We start from the raw sequence: 13,900 nt of genomic DNA, 5'->3' as shown, positions 1-13,900 counted from the left end.
CCACCCTGATGCATTGGTTCTAATTTAGGCCAGGGCCTTAGTAACAGAAAGTCATGCTCGCTTGGGGGTGACTCATGTCGAATGGAGAAGTCCTTTCAGTACAGCTAGCAGAGAAGTATCCAGAGCTGAAGTGCAGAGAGAGAGACTGAACGATTGCGGTGAAGACCTCGAAAAATCTTGTGGGGAGGCCTTTTTCTAAAAAGGCGTGAGCATCACAGCCCTCCAGGGAGTGAACGCATGTCACCCTGAGCTCTGGGTCTGTATCAGTCAGATGCTTTTAAAGCACGACCTTTCCCCCAGCCACACAGTAACAAAACAGACCAGAACACAGACATCCTTAAGGACTGAGCGGTGGAGTCAGAGGAATAACTGTAGTTCTGTTTGATGTGCTAATCACCTGACGCGTGATACGTACCTGAATGTCCAATGCTGTCAACAATCTTCCCTGCCTCGAACACCTTATGGATCAGGTGGATACGCGTGTTGTTCACAGAAAAACACGCATGCACACGAAAATGCAGTAACATGACTGCCGCTTGTGAAACGGCATCACTAATTGTCCAGTTCCTAACGGCGGGGTTTTGGTTAAGTGTACATTGCCATTAAATGAGACTGTGGTGGCGTTTATCTCACTAACGGCGGTTCTCTCCGGACTACTTTCAGAGCTTACGATGTGGGACCACAGGCGTGGTGACCTTCATCAGGGGCAACATGCTGCACGTGGCCTGGGTGGGCGACTCGCAGGTGATGCTTGTGAGGAAGGGCCAAGCCGTTGAACTCATGAAGCCGCACAAACCCGACCGCGAGGTAAGCGCTGTGCGCCGTCCGTTAGGGTTCACTTGGCCTTGGCAGTGGCCGCTGCCCTTCCCGCGGCGGCCCGGCCCACCTGCCGTCAGAACACAGACCCTTTCTGGGAAGCTGTCTTTGCCGAAAGGCAGATGGATAAACGGGCTCCCGTGACGTGCTCCTTTTTGTTGCATTGCCCTGTAGGATGAGAAGCAGCGCATCGAGGCCCTGGGCGGCTGTGTGGTCTGGTTCGGCGCCTGGAGGGTGAACGGAAGCCTGTCGGTCTCCAGAGCGATTGGTAGGCCACTTCTGTTGCTCCCGCCGCCCGTTCCGAGTTGTCTTCATGCACACGAGCAGTGCTCTTGATTAGTTTGTTAAAAAGCGATGAGAATGCCTCCTTTAACGATTTGATGGGGCTCCCCCGGCTTCGACTAACTTGGCAACTTGGAAATCAGCAGCAGTTGCCGTCAATTTGATCGTGAGCTCATGGCGGCCCCGAGGGTCAGCGGGAACTGTGCGGGGGGTGGGGGGTGGGGGGGGGGTCTGGGAACCACCAAGGTTCTCCTCTACTGGACAGAACAGCCAACCTCTCTAACCAAATGGCCAGAGAAGGCGAATTGCACTCAGTCATTGAAGCCTTTGATCTCTGCTACACACGTCTGCTTAAATCCAGTGAGTCTGGTTCACTCCAATTTGGGTCTTGATTAGCTTAATCAGAACCTTCCAGAGATATGGAAGCCCTTCACCTATTTTACCTTGAAAGACGAGCCTTTCCACTCCCGAGAAGAGTTATTGTCTCAGAAACTCACAGGGGGGGGGGGGGAGGAGACAGGTCTGCGGTCTCATAGGGTTGCTATGAGTTGGTGTCGACTTGATAGCAGTGAATTTGCTTTTAATGCCTTTAAGCTTTTAAAATGCATTTTAGAAAGACATACAGAGAATAAATGAATAGAAAAAAGGTTTTGGTTTTCACATGAAAACAATTTTCTAGCTGTAAAATACAATTAAGTAGCCTGGCGGTGCGATGGTGAAGCGTTTGACTGCTGACCCAGGGACAGCAGTCGGAGGAGCCCAGTGCTGTGTGGCAGACAGACCTGGGGGTGATTCTGGAAGGCGACAGCCTGGCAAACCCTCTGGGTCAGAATCAAGGGTGCAGCACCCAGCCACGAGTTACCTGCCAGATAACCCTGAAGTTTCCCAGAACCTGTCTTCCCAGGGACCGAAGCCCCGCAAAAGACGGGGCAGCTCAATGGAACTGCTTAAAACCAACCAAGTGCCAAGTTGCTATTGACTTAATGAAAGGCTCTGGAGTCTCAGAATTTGGCTGTTGTGTGGTTTGTGTTGTCTCCCTTTAGGGCGCTGGGTTTATTATTATCTGGGTTCCGTGGCTTAGCTTCACTTCCTGGATCTTTCAAAAGAATGAATCAGTGTGTGTGTCAATGTGGGTGAGATGCATATCTGCTGCCTCCCGATAGAGATGAGGTGCCTGGATACAGGGAAAGCATGGACAATCAGGACTCACTCTGATTGCCACGTGTAATTTCTCATTGCCCCCCAACTCCAGCACATGAACAAAATCATAAAAAGATTGATTTCGTTTCACCACCAATTGGAGTGCCTCCCACTCGTTGGGGAGGTGCAGGCAAGCTGTGAAGTGGCCCGAATAAGGCAGAAGGCTGAAGGGAAAATAGAGAATCTCCGAGGTTCTACACGTACCTCCTGAAAATTTAAGAGTTGGCTTTTGCTTAGACTAGGGAGTGATTAGGAACTTTGGAGTCGACTTAAAAGGGACTTTCTCACTTCTAAAATCCACCCATAGATAGAATCCGAACACCAAAGTTCCCTTCCACTTGACCTCCCCTGGGAGTCTGTCAGTGTGTTGAGAAGAGTCTTTAATACTAGTTATAGAACCTACTTACTAGAGCGCTTCCCATTTTCTTGTGTCTAAAAATATAGCACCGGCAAGGCAAACTGGCAGCAAGGCAGACTGTCCTTGAGGAGGTGAGGAGCCAGCAGAGATGCCAGACGGGCGCGGAGTTGGATGTGAAGGATAGGTTTCTGGGTGGGAAAGCCCAGGCAGAGTGGTGGGCAGGCCCGGGCTGGGGGGGGGGGGTGAACAGACAGGGGACGGCTCAGAAAGAGCAGAGGGTGGAAGGGGTGAGGCGAGGCGGGAAACCCTAGCAGGTGCAGGTGGTGAACAGCTTGTATAAAGACCACATCATTCAGGGTAGGTGTAAAGGTCCGAGGTAGAAAGGACAGGCTGTGTGAGTCGAGGAAAGCTAACTCCCAGGCTTCTAATTTGTGTGCCTGGGAAATGAACGAGGCAAGTGTGAGGCAGAAGGCAGTGAGGAGGGGAGACAGGAGGACGAGTAGGTGCCGTTTGGAACATCTCGGGTAAGTGGAGGGGCCAGCGAAGGAAACCAGGGGTGACTGGGCATAGAAGTAGGGGAGCCTAGAGAAAGAAGGGTCTCAGGAGGTCAGCAAAGCGCCGCAAAGGCCACTGTATGGGCAGAAAAAATGACATGGGTATTAAAATTAGGAACCCACCGGTGGGATCCGAGAAGCCCCCGGTTCGGTGACTGAGGCTGTCACACTGGATGACAGCAGACAGCCCGTCCTTCTCCAGAGGAGCGCTTGGTGGATTTGAACTACCAGCCTTGTGGTGAGCAGCCCATTGCTTATCCGACAGCTCCACGGTTCAGCCCTCCCTAGGAAGTGAATGACCCTTGGGGCTTTCAAAAAGAAAGCTTTTCAACGGTTCCTTCCCATGAGCCTTCAGATTCCTGATCCCCAGGCGACAAAGGCATGTTTCCAGCATATGGAGAGAGGAGGAAGACAAAAAGATGTTGCCGTTTCTATCATGCAATGGATATGCATGCCCTCCTACCAAATTTGGGGGCGAAATGTCATGAATTTGACACCCAACAGAAGAGCAGGTGAAAAGCCAGAGTGTTGGCAGCATTTTCTCTGTGCAGATCTTTGTATGTTCCGTTCCAAACTAACAGTTGCAGTAGCCTTTTAATTGAAGCACTAAAACAAGATTTTTGGGAACAGGATGACTCAGATCACATTTATTTTTAGAGCTGGAATTCAGAAAATAATGATGATGATAATAATATAGTCAGGTAGAGTAGGGGATAGGGAAAACTTAGCAACATGGATCGATGGGGGTCACAGCATCCAAGCCAGGCCTGAGGAAGACAGGCGGGAAATGACGATGTGCCTAGGATGGGACAAGGGGTTACAGGTTTAGAGACGGAAGGGGAGAAGCTGGGAAGTTACAGGACCAAAAGACTGTTTTTCACTTGACAGATAAAACAATTATAGTAAAATCATCATCTGAGGTTCCAGGTGCCCCAATAACTTGCTGGGTAGGTTTGGGGCCCACCTTGGTGCTGGCAGAACTATCCATTTTGAGATTTCAACAGGGATGCAAAATGTTGAAGAGAAACCTTTCTGGGTAGGACAGAGCCTGTACCAGACAGCAGAATTTCCTTTCAGCAAGTACATTTTATCTGCACTGACGAGGCCTGTGCAGCCAGCAAGTGAGGGAGCTGGGCTTTGGACCCAGGGTCAGAGCTGTGCTGGAGCCCCTAGCCGCTAGGCTACATGCCATTATTTTACAAATGAGAGAGCACTCAACTCCCCAACACACTCTCTCCCCCACCCCCTCCCTCCATTTGCCAGTGAATTCTGATACCCTAATCTCAGTACACTGCCTTTGCTGTAAAGTGAATAGATATTTCCTTGTGGGCACGAGCTGTTTGGTTACTCTCCATGGGCCAAAGATCCCTTTGCTAGCCTCTCTCCAAATACCGGTGTGAAGCAAACCACACCCCAAAGATCCGGAAGTGCTTTGGATCTGAATGCTCAAACCCACAATTGCCGTGGGTCCATTTTCTCAATACCCTGGTGACAGAAGCCTGGTCTGGTGTGGGCACAAAGTCTGTGGTTCCCTTCTACACCGAGCATCCTCCCCTCCAGCCACATCACTCCCTTAACACATTGTCCTTTCAACGGTCTCTCTGCTTGCTGTTCCCTCCAGGGAGGGCTTGCTCTTCCTTGCCTTGAGTAACGAATACTTCAAGGCTTTTATCAAGTGTCAGTCTGAGTGGATGCGCTAAGGCAGGAAAGAGGAAAGCCAGAAGTCCTTCAGGGTTCTCCCAGTTAGTGAATAGTGGGGGAAGAAACAGAGAAGAGTGTGGAGGTGATCAGAAACATGTGCGAGAGAGAATGCTGTCCTTGAAGAGGGGAACCGGGCCTCTAGGCGTGACAAGCAAAGCAGTGTCCAAAAGCAGAAAGCAGCTGCACGGAGGACTGAGAGACCTGCCTTCTGGGTCCCTGGCGGGAGACCTTGTGGAATACTCCTGGCTTGAAAGAGTTGGAATTGACCTTTCTTTGAAAAGTCCCTTGGAACTCGGGACTTCTACAAAGTTTACAGCATGAAGCTACTGACTGTGAAACAATAATGAGTTTAACTTAAAGAATGATCAGAACTTTGGGCTTTTCCCAATGAGAACTTGTCATCCAACCTCAATTAGGTCAGACCTTGCCATCAGCACAGGCAGCTGCTACATCGGCTGTTTTCCTCCCCGAGATCGGTGCCCTGCTCAGCGAGGCCTCGGTGCCCACGCCAGATGAGCGTTCTGTCCAGTGACTGGTGTTTGGGAGTAAGGAGTAGGCAGCCTCCAACTAACAGGATATTCAAGTACTTTTCAAGACTAGTTCATCCAATTTTCCAGTAAATTTAGAGGAACATGTGATCAGTCATGACAGCAGTAAACCAAAGATCTAACTAGTGATCTCCCTCCTTTCTCATGCACACAGGAGATGCCGAGCATAAGCCATACATCTGCGGGGATGCAGATTCTGCCTCGACGGTTTTGGACGGGACTGAAGACTACCTCATTCTGGCCTGCGACGGCTTCTACGACACCGTGAACCCCGACGAGGCAGTCAAAGTTGTGTCTGACCACTTGCAGGAGAACAACGGGGACAGCAGCATGGTGGCCCATAAGTTGGTGGCATCCGCTCGTGATGCTGGGTCAAGTGATAACATCACTGTCATTGTGGTGTTCCTGAGGGACATAAACAAAGCTGTAAATGTTAGTGAGGAGTCCGACTGGACAGAGAACTCCTTTCAAGGAGGGCAAGAAGATGGTGGGGATGATAAGGAGAATCATGGCGAGTGCAAACGCCCTTGGCCTCAGCACCAGTGCTCAGCCCCTGCCGATCTCGGCTATGACGGGCGCGTGGATTCATTCACGGATAGAACTAGCCTGAGCCCTGGGTCCCACGTCAACGTGCTGGAAGACCCGGGCTACCTAGATCTCACCCAGATAGAAACAAGCAAACCTCACGGTGCCCAGTTCTTGCCACCACTTGAGATGCTTGGTCCTGGTGCACCAAAGAAAGCCAATCTTGCTAATGAGCTAATAATGATGGAGGAAATGTCGGTCCAATCATCCCTGCCTCAGTGGAGTGGCGCTGGAGAGCTTCCCGCTTCATTTAACGTAGGCGCCACAGGGCAGCAGACACGCGCAACGGAGAGCTCGGCTCCTCCTGTCGGTTCTCGGTCGGAAAATGAACAGTTCAAACCCCTGGGAAAGAGAGTTCCTAGATTGTCTCGCTTACGGCACCGTTACTCAAAGCAGCGGCACGGATTCAGGTTGAATGCCAAGGTCTCTTCCTGCCTCTCGGCTCGGGAGCTTTCCCACAGAACAGGCACTAGCCTGTGCTCACTGATCCGAAGCGGGAGGAGAAATAGGATGTTGAGCAGCCTTCTGCCATGGAGGCAAAATAGTTGGAAAGGATCCAGTGAGAACCTGATGAAGCTCAGAAAGAGTAACGAGATCCCATCCTCCGCTCATCCCTGGAACTATAAAATATAATACTTCTTTCCCTTTCCAGTAGCTAGCTCGCTCTCCCCCAGAGAAACACCTTTAGCAGAGTAGAAACAAGGTAGACATTCCCGAAACGTGTGTGCTCCATGACGAATCCACCGACGGCTCAATTCCTTCATGTAAATAGGTCTCGAGGAAACTCAAAAGTACAGTGTTTTTGATCGAAAGGCAAGTGTTGGCGATTTCACTACCGAAATTCGACAACAGGCCCGTGATGTGTTTCCACCCCTACATCCGATGCCCCCCTTTCCATCTCCTTCACGTCACTAGTGGAAGCTTGAGGCAGCTTCTGTCAGGATAGTGTTGAAATCCCACCAGTTGAATTCTGGTCTGATGTGCCTAACTTAAGATACGGAAAACGATGCAGAATTGAACCTCGTCAGGAAATTACCCCCACCCCCAATCCCAGGGACAGAAAGGAACCCCTTCTCCCCACCCCCTTTTAGAGTAGGCAAAAAAGCCATACAGGTTTTAAACTGCTGACAATGAAATGTCGAAAATGAGTGACAGCGGCCAGAATCTGACTTGGGCACAATACAGAGTCAGAGTCTAAATGACTTTTTCCGCCAGTATCATAGAAGATGAATTATGAAAAGTGTTTTTAATTAAAACAAGGTTTTCCTGGGGCCATAGTTATTTGGAAGCGTCATCATCTGTTTTGGTGCTTTGGGCAGAGTTTGTATTATTCATTGTAGGAGATTGCTGTCGACTGGTTTGAACTGATGATGCTAATGTGATTTTCAGTGTACCTTCATCTCAGGAAAAAAACCAAAGTGGCTTTACTGGAGATGATGCCAGGTACAAATGTGCTAGAATCAAATTGCCACTATAGATAACCAAACCAAGCAGTATTTTTATGGTTTCTGCCCCACCCCTCTTTTGGGTTTGCAGACAACAAAGGCCTTTACTACTCGGAAATGAAAAATTTTAAAAAGGCTCTAGAGAATTTCAACTTCTCTAGAACTCCTTCCCCCAAGGAGTGAAGTGATGTCAGCAAGGCTGCGGTGAGGGCCCAGCCCAGGGCAGATGGACGCTGGTCCCGGGACGGACCTGGCTCTGGCTGCGTGCAACAGCAAGCTGCAGAGGGTGTGTCTTTAACCCAACGATACTGTAAACACGATCTGCTCTTTACAGTTTCCTGTCATTTCAAGCCCAGAGCGTATCTTCAACTACTTCAGACAGTAAACAAACGAATCTGTACAATGAAGCAGCCTCTGACTCTGAGCGCCAGGAATGTTCCCACGTGGCCTGCTCACTTCTCGCCTGGGCTAGCCATTCCAGTGGAGAGCAGCTGTCTTCTGTAAGGATCCAAGGCGCTCAGGCTTTTAAGATGCACTACATGCTCCCACTGAAAAGGTGCCCACTGCTTAATCGTGCTGACATCGTACTGCAACAACTTCATGTTCCCCGAGCCCACTTTGGGTACGGGTGCCAGCGTACCTATAGGGGAGGAGCCCTGGTGGTCTCGCAGTTACCTGCTGGGCTGTTAACTGTAGGGTCTGAAGTTCAAAACCACCAGCTGCTCCTTGGGAGAAAGATGGTGTCTTCTACTCCAATAAAGTGTTACAGCCTGGGTCACTAGGAGTCAGCATCAACTCAACTGCCCTACGTGTGGTTTTGGATACCTATAGGAAGTACGTAAATTAAAAAATAAAAGCAAAACAAACAAAAACCCAGCTTTGATATTCACAGTGATCAGATTAATCTACAGACTTTATTTTTAAAAATTTGGATGTAAAGTAGAGATCTTCAGTATTTGTTCTTTTGACCTTGAAGCCATTTCTTCTTTTCTCAAGTCTTGTGATAGGGCTGAAAAAGCGTGAGTAAAGGTAGCTCCCATTACAGACTATAATCTTCTCATCACTCTGCGGCTCTCCCTCCATCCCTGGACCTCACGCACATCCGTCTCTCTCTGCGGCCTACATCTTGGTAACACCCAGCAGGTGCGGGGCCAGTTTCAAGTCAAATTATCTACAAAACAAGAACACAGAGGCAAGACATCTACAAAACAGGAACACAGAGGCAAGACAGCGTCGGTGCACGCTCTGCTCCACAGCACTCGCGAAGTGAAAAGGCCGCCTTTTATAGCTGGCTGTTGGTAAGGCTTCTGATCAGAGTCAGCAAGGTGGAAGGAGAGTGAGGGACAGTGACGGGCTTTTCTGGGGGGAAAAACGGGCTGGATGAACCTGGGACAGGCACAGACCATGAGTCTAAGGGTGTGGCTTTTGAAGTTCCAACAACGCAAGCAGTATTGACTCCATTTCTCATACCATTAGCCCTCTAGAAAATAAAGTAGTTCCCATGTGGTCGGGTTAAAAACCAATACTGTAAAAAATAGCAACTATTCATTTGTTCACAACATGCATATTTATAGAGTAGTTAGGTACCACTTGTAAGGTTAAGTCCTTTAAAATTCTGTAATACATATTCAAGTAGTGGTTATTGGTTGGCACGAGCTGCTCGGGTCTGTAAAGCAGAGAAGCAGCGGTGCTTTGTGAAATGCAGTGTTCTATCTTCACGCCACTGGCGATCACAGGAATTCGTTCCCTTCAGTTCAGACTCCTGTGCCCTGTCTGCTGCTTGCTGACGTAAGCAATAAGTACCCCGCTAACGGTGTCTACACCTTTCTGTAATTTGTATGTAATGATGGTGTATCTGGTGACTGTAAACATAGTAGATAGATGTATCAGTACCTATATAATATATATTAACTGTTAATGCTGAGGTAGTCTGTGAACTCCGTGTTTTGTACCTCTATCCATTGTGTAACTTAGTGATGGTGAAAGTTCTACACTCAATCCTTCAAGAGCTGCCGTGTTGGTCCTTTTTCAGTGTCACATGATCTGCATCCATGTTTGCCTGCTAAACAAATTTTGTTAGAATAGTTCACAGCCAAGCCTACATCAACAAGGATGTGCAGTACTGGTTAGGGAATCAGACTCCAAGCTACCAACAAAGTCATTCAAACTCCTTGTGCATTCACTGTGAGTTTCAAGGGGAGTCAGTCCCCGATGCCGAAGTGTGTACTTTCGAGGGGGCCCTGAGGTGAGGCGATCATCAGCACCAAATGCTGGGCTGTTCATTCCCACTGAGGTTCATGCTACGGACCATGGGCAGGAGACACACGAGTGTGTCTGTCTTTTCCTTAACTAGAAGGGCCGTCTGTTATCCTGGAATCAGTCGGACGGAAGTGACTGTTAAACTTAATTCATTAAGGAGGAGGATCTTTGAAAGTCACCTTATCCAAGGATAATGTCAACCACGGCAAGGTCACCGCTGAGTCTAGTTCTGATCACATTTCTAGTGGTCTAGTGTCCACACTGCATTTTCATGCCGACCACACTCCACGGCTGAGTGTGCCCTGGGCGGGCAGAGGAGGAGGAGGAGGGGCTGGCTCCCTCAGCGAGAACAGGCTGTGGTCCGGGCGCCTGCCGGGGGAAAGGGACCCGCGGGGTCTTCCGTTGGTTCACTTGAAGAGCGCTCTCCCTGGCAAGGCCCTAACAGGATACTGCAGTTTTGCTCACACAGAATTGGGGCACTTTTTCTTCAAACCCGAAGTTAGTCCCACAACTCACCCATCATCATTACCCCCCTCCGCCCCCTGCAGCTTGTAAAACCCACGTGATGCTACGAAAGAGTCCGCTCTTTGGTTCTGACCCGGAAAGGCTTAAACGATCTCTTCTCCAAGCAAAGTAAGATAATGCTGCCGGCAGGATGCCTTGTGCAGACACCCGGGGATGACTGGGCCCGTCGCTTCCCCTAGCCGCACTCGCCTGCACGCAACATGAGCACGGGCGCGGGGGCTCCAACGGACACGGCCGCTTTCCTAAGAATCAATCTCCACCGTCCACCCACAGCCGAGGCGCTGGTCATGCTGACCCCGGGCTCCTTGCTGAGGAAGGTTTTGTTCGCTTTGTTTTGACAGCTCTCTGCCACGAGTTCCCTATGGAGCGAAGCGACGACTTCCTCAATTTACACACCCACTTTACAGCTCACTCTGAATTACGTTGTTATCATGAGTGGTCTTTCACATTTTATTTATTCAAACTGTTCATTCAGGTACAGAGTATGTTGAATTTTTGCCAATATCTTAATAAAACCCAGCAACTTAAAACCACTAGTAACTTGTCTTTTTATTCAGAGAAAAGTCATTTATAGTTCTGACATCAGAGGAGAGTCCCTCAGAACAGAAAGTAAGATCCTGAGGAGGCAGTCTTCTTAAAACGTTCTCAGTAGGAGTGTTCAGAGGAAGGGCCGTTAAGTGCTGTTGTCACTAATAGTTTCCCCAGAAGATCCGGAGATGGACTTCGTTCTACACATCCCCCACAAGTTTAGTGAGGAGCAAGGAGCAGGGCCTGGAGATGGGGCGAGGGAGTTCGTATTCCCAGACAGAGGAGAAAATGGAGCCTACCGAAGGCTCCTCCCCTCAATCAACAGCGTGATGCCGGAAGCTCTGAATCCAACCGCTCTGAGTGCCCCCTGAAACAGGCCACGGCCCGCGCAGGGGAGCTGTGGTGGGAAGTCTAACAAGAAACACAAAGATAAGAAGCTATCACAGCACGGCAACTGCATCTAAGGAAGCAAGAAGCCGATGGAATTAAATCTGAAAACAAACCTACTGCATGGCCTGCATTCTCCTCCTCTCCCCACCAAGTCCTCTAGAGCAGACGTCCCAGCCACCGAGTCACTCAGCGTTCTGCATGAACTCTAAGCCACAAGAATTGAGGCACAACGAAAAGGTTAAGTATGATATATTTAAAGAGGTTTATGAAAGCAAAGGACTATTTTTAAGGAAGTGCTATTTAAATATTTAAAAAGCAAAACAAAACACCTGGGACACAGTATAATTTACTTAGTAAACAAGGAAATTTTTTTTCTCTAGGCAGCAACACACAAGGTTAAGTGAACGCTCAAGACAAGATTGTAAGAAAAACAGCCAATTAAACTTTATCAAAACTAAAAACTTGTAAAGCAAAGGATTTACCAACAGAGTGAAAAGACCCCACACATAATGGGGCCTAAGTATTTGCAACTCTTACTTGATAGTGCATTAGTATCTAGAATATGTAAAGATCTCTTAGAACTTAACTCAAATGAGTACAAAGCAAAACGAAACAAGAAAAAAAAACCAGATAAAAACCCTGAATTAAAAAAACAAACAAACCTGAATAGACATTTTTTACCAATGAGTTACACAAAAATGAGAATAAGATGCTCAACATTCCATCATTAGGGGAAACACAAATCAAAAATACAATTAAATAGAGTGGGATTCCAAGCATTTGTGGGGAAAGAACTAACAGAAGGACATGGAGCACCCCCATTCCTTGAAGCCCCGCGTCCTTGGTATTTCTGTGAGGACCAAATAAGGAGTCGGACCATTGCGTGAGAAGTGGGGAGGGAGAATGGGTTCAACTAGCCCTTTCTCAAAAGATTAAACGTATGGCCCAGCACTCCCACACCTTGATCTGAAAGCACAAACTTCCAGACACTTGGATACCCATTTTCACTGCGGCGTTATTCACTATAAACAACCAAAATGTCTCAGCAGATAAGACGTGGAACATCCATCTGACGGAATGGTATGCTGCCACAAAGAAAAATGTTTGATACGTGCTATGATATGACTAAATCTGGAAAACACACACCAAAGAACAAGTATTACATGATTCCACTTGTAAGACATGAAGAACTAGAGATACTAGCGAGTTTAAAAGTTTAAAAAGAGGAAGGTGGGCGCAGGGAGGTGGTGGGGAATGAGGAGCTGATACCAAGGGCTCACGTAGAAAGCAAATGTTTTGAGAATGACGGGGGCAACAAATGTACCAAGGTGCTTGACACACGATGGAGGTCTGGTCTGTTGGATGGTGATGAGTTGTGAGTTTGCACAATGAGCGGAGGGGGTCTGGGGAGTCTCTGCTGCTCGAGAGGTGAGGGCTGTACGTTGATCAGCATGTCCTCGCAATTTAATTCCTTTCCAAAATTTCCTATCCGAGCACACGGTGGAGATTTACATATATTACTTCCAAATGCACAGAAAAACCTGCCCGCTTTACATAACGATTTCTTCCAATTCTGCATGTAGATACTGAAGATCTACTTTTCTGCATTTTGAATACCCTTGTACACAAAGGATCTCCAATTATCTTACAATCACTACCAGAGCGCACTCCATCAGAGTGTATTATAAGCACTGCTAGCATAAACCTCTAATTGTCATTTTTTACTGGGTGAAATTAGGAATTGTGTTTTCTAAGTTCAACAGTTATTTTGCCCAGTCATAAAGTTTCTCCACCGAGTATGAAATTAAAATTAATTTAAAAAACCACTAACAGATCAACAGTAAGAAAATAAACCCAATTTAAAAATTAAGCAGAAGACTTGGACATTTAGCTAAGATATTCACGTGACAAGTAAGCAGGTGGAAAATGTTCAATATCTGCTCTTAGGGAAATGCAAATTAATACTGCGATATCACCACACACTCAATAACTAAAATTACATACATAAATAAAATCAATGACAGTCCCAAGTGCAGATGAGGACACTAACATTACTGACAAATGCTAAGGGCACTACCCTCCTGCGAAGGGTTGGCAACTTCTCGTGAAGTTTGCACATATAATGTTCCTTATAAAATTAAGCACATGATCCAGCATTACCATCCTGAGCTATATAATGCTCTACAGAATGAAACTTGGGGACATATTAAAACAGTTTATAAAGTTCTTAGTACCCCACATTGGAAACAATTCCAAATGCCTCAATGGGTAATGAGTAATTGGGGTACACTCACACAGAGGGATGGCTCTCTGCACTGAAGGTCAGATGCAGAATTGATTCACACAAGGTGGATGAATCTTCAACTGTGTCTTGCTGAGACTACAGACTGTATGACCCCATCCCCTAACACTCTGGAAAAGGCAGAACTACAAGTATGGACAACAGACCGACGGTTGCCAGAGGTTCCGGAATGGGCAGTTGGCACGAAGGAAGTCTGTGGGTGACAGAAGTGTGCTGTGGTACTGTGGTGGCACATTCACGACTATGCATCTGACAAATCCCACAGAACTGCACACCCGAGTGCATTTTAATGTCTGTAAATTAGGAAATCAAGCAGGCTGTGTGGGGGAGGACAGAACGCAGCGTGTAACAGATGAATCTCACTGTACTGTAGATGAATCACACAATCCTGCCGCAGGGAATGGGAA

At 47.8% G+C, this 13,900-nt stretch overlaps 2 protein-coding genes across 2 annotated transcripts in view; one reads left to right on the top strand and one right to left on the bottom strand.

The window, feature by feature from the left end:
* The window catches only part of PPM1E (protein phosphatase, Mg2+/Mn2+ dependent 1E), a 211,448-nt gene extending 200,636 nt beyond the window's left edge, over positions 1 to 10,812 (top strand). The window contains exons 5-7 of the mRNA XM_075561523.1: positions 664 to 807; positions 991 to 1,084; positions 5,614 to 10,812. Of these exons, the coding sequence (XP_075417638.1) occupies positions 664 to 807; positions 991 to 1,084; positions 5,614 to 6,677 (1,302 nt within the window). The 3' untranslated portion in view covers positions 6,678 to 10,812. The remainder of the gene's footprint in view (positions 1 to 663; positions 808 to 990; positions 1,085 to 5,613) is intronic.
* Positions 8,401 to 13,900, bottom strand: part of TRIM37 (tripartite motif containing 37) — a 122,862-nt gene continuing 117,362 nt past the window's right edge. The window contains exon 25 of the mRNA XM_075561521.1: positions 8,401 to 8,660. Within this exon, the coding sequence (XP_075417636.1) occupies positions 8,657 to 8,660 (4 nt within the window). The 3' untranslated portion in view covers positions 8,401 to 8,656. The remainder of the gene's footprint in view (positions 8,661 to 13,900) is intronic.

The sequence above is a fragment of the Tenrec ecaudatus genome, chromosome 10 (genome assembly GCF_050624435.1).
Source record: "Tenrec ecaudatus isolate mTenEca1 chromosome 10, mTenEca1.hap1, whole genome shotgun sequence".
Taxonomy (NCBI): domain Eukaryota; kingdom Metazoa; phylum Chordata; class Mammalia; order Afrosoricida; family Tenrecidae; genus Tenrec; species Tenrec ecaudatus.
Note: the sequence above shows the minus strand (reverse complement) of the source record. Positions and strands in the feature narration are given on the sequence as shown.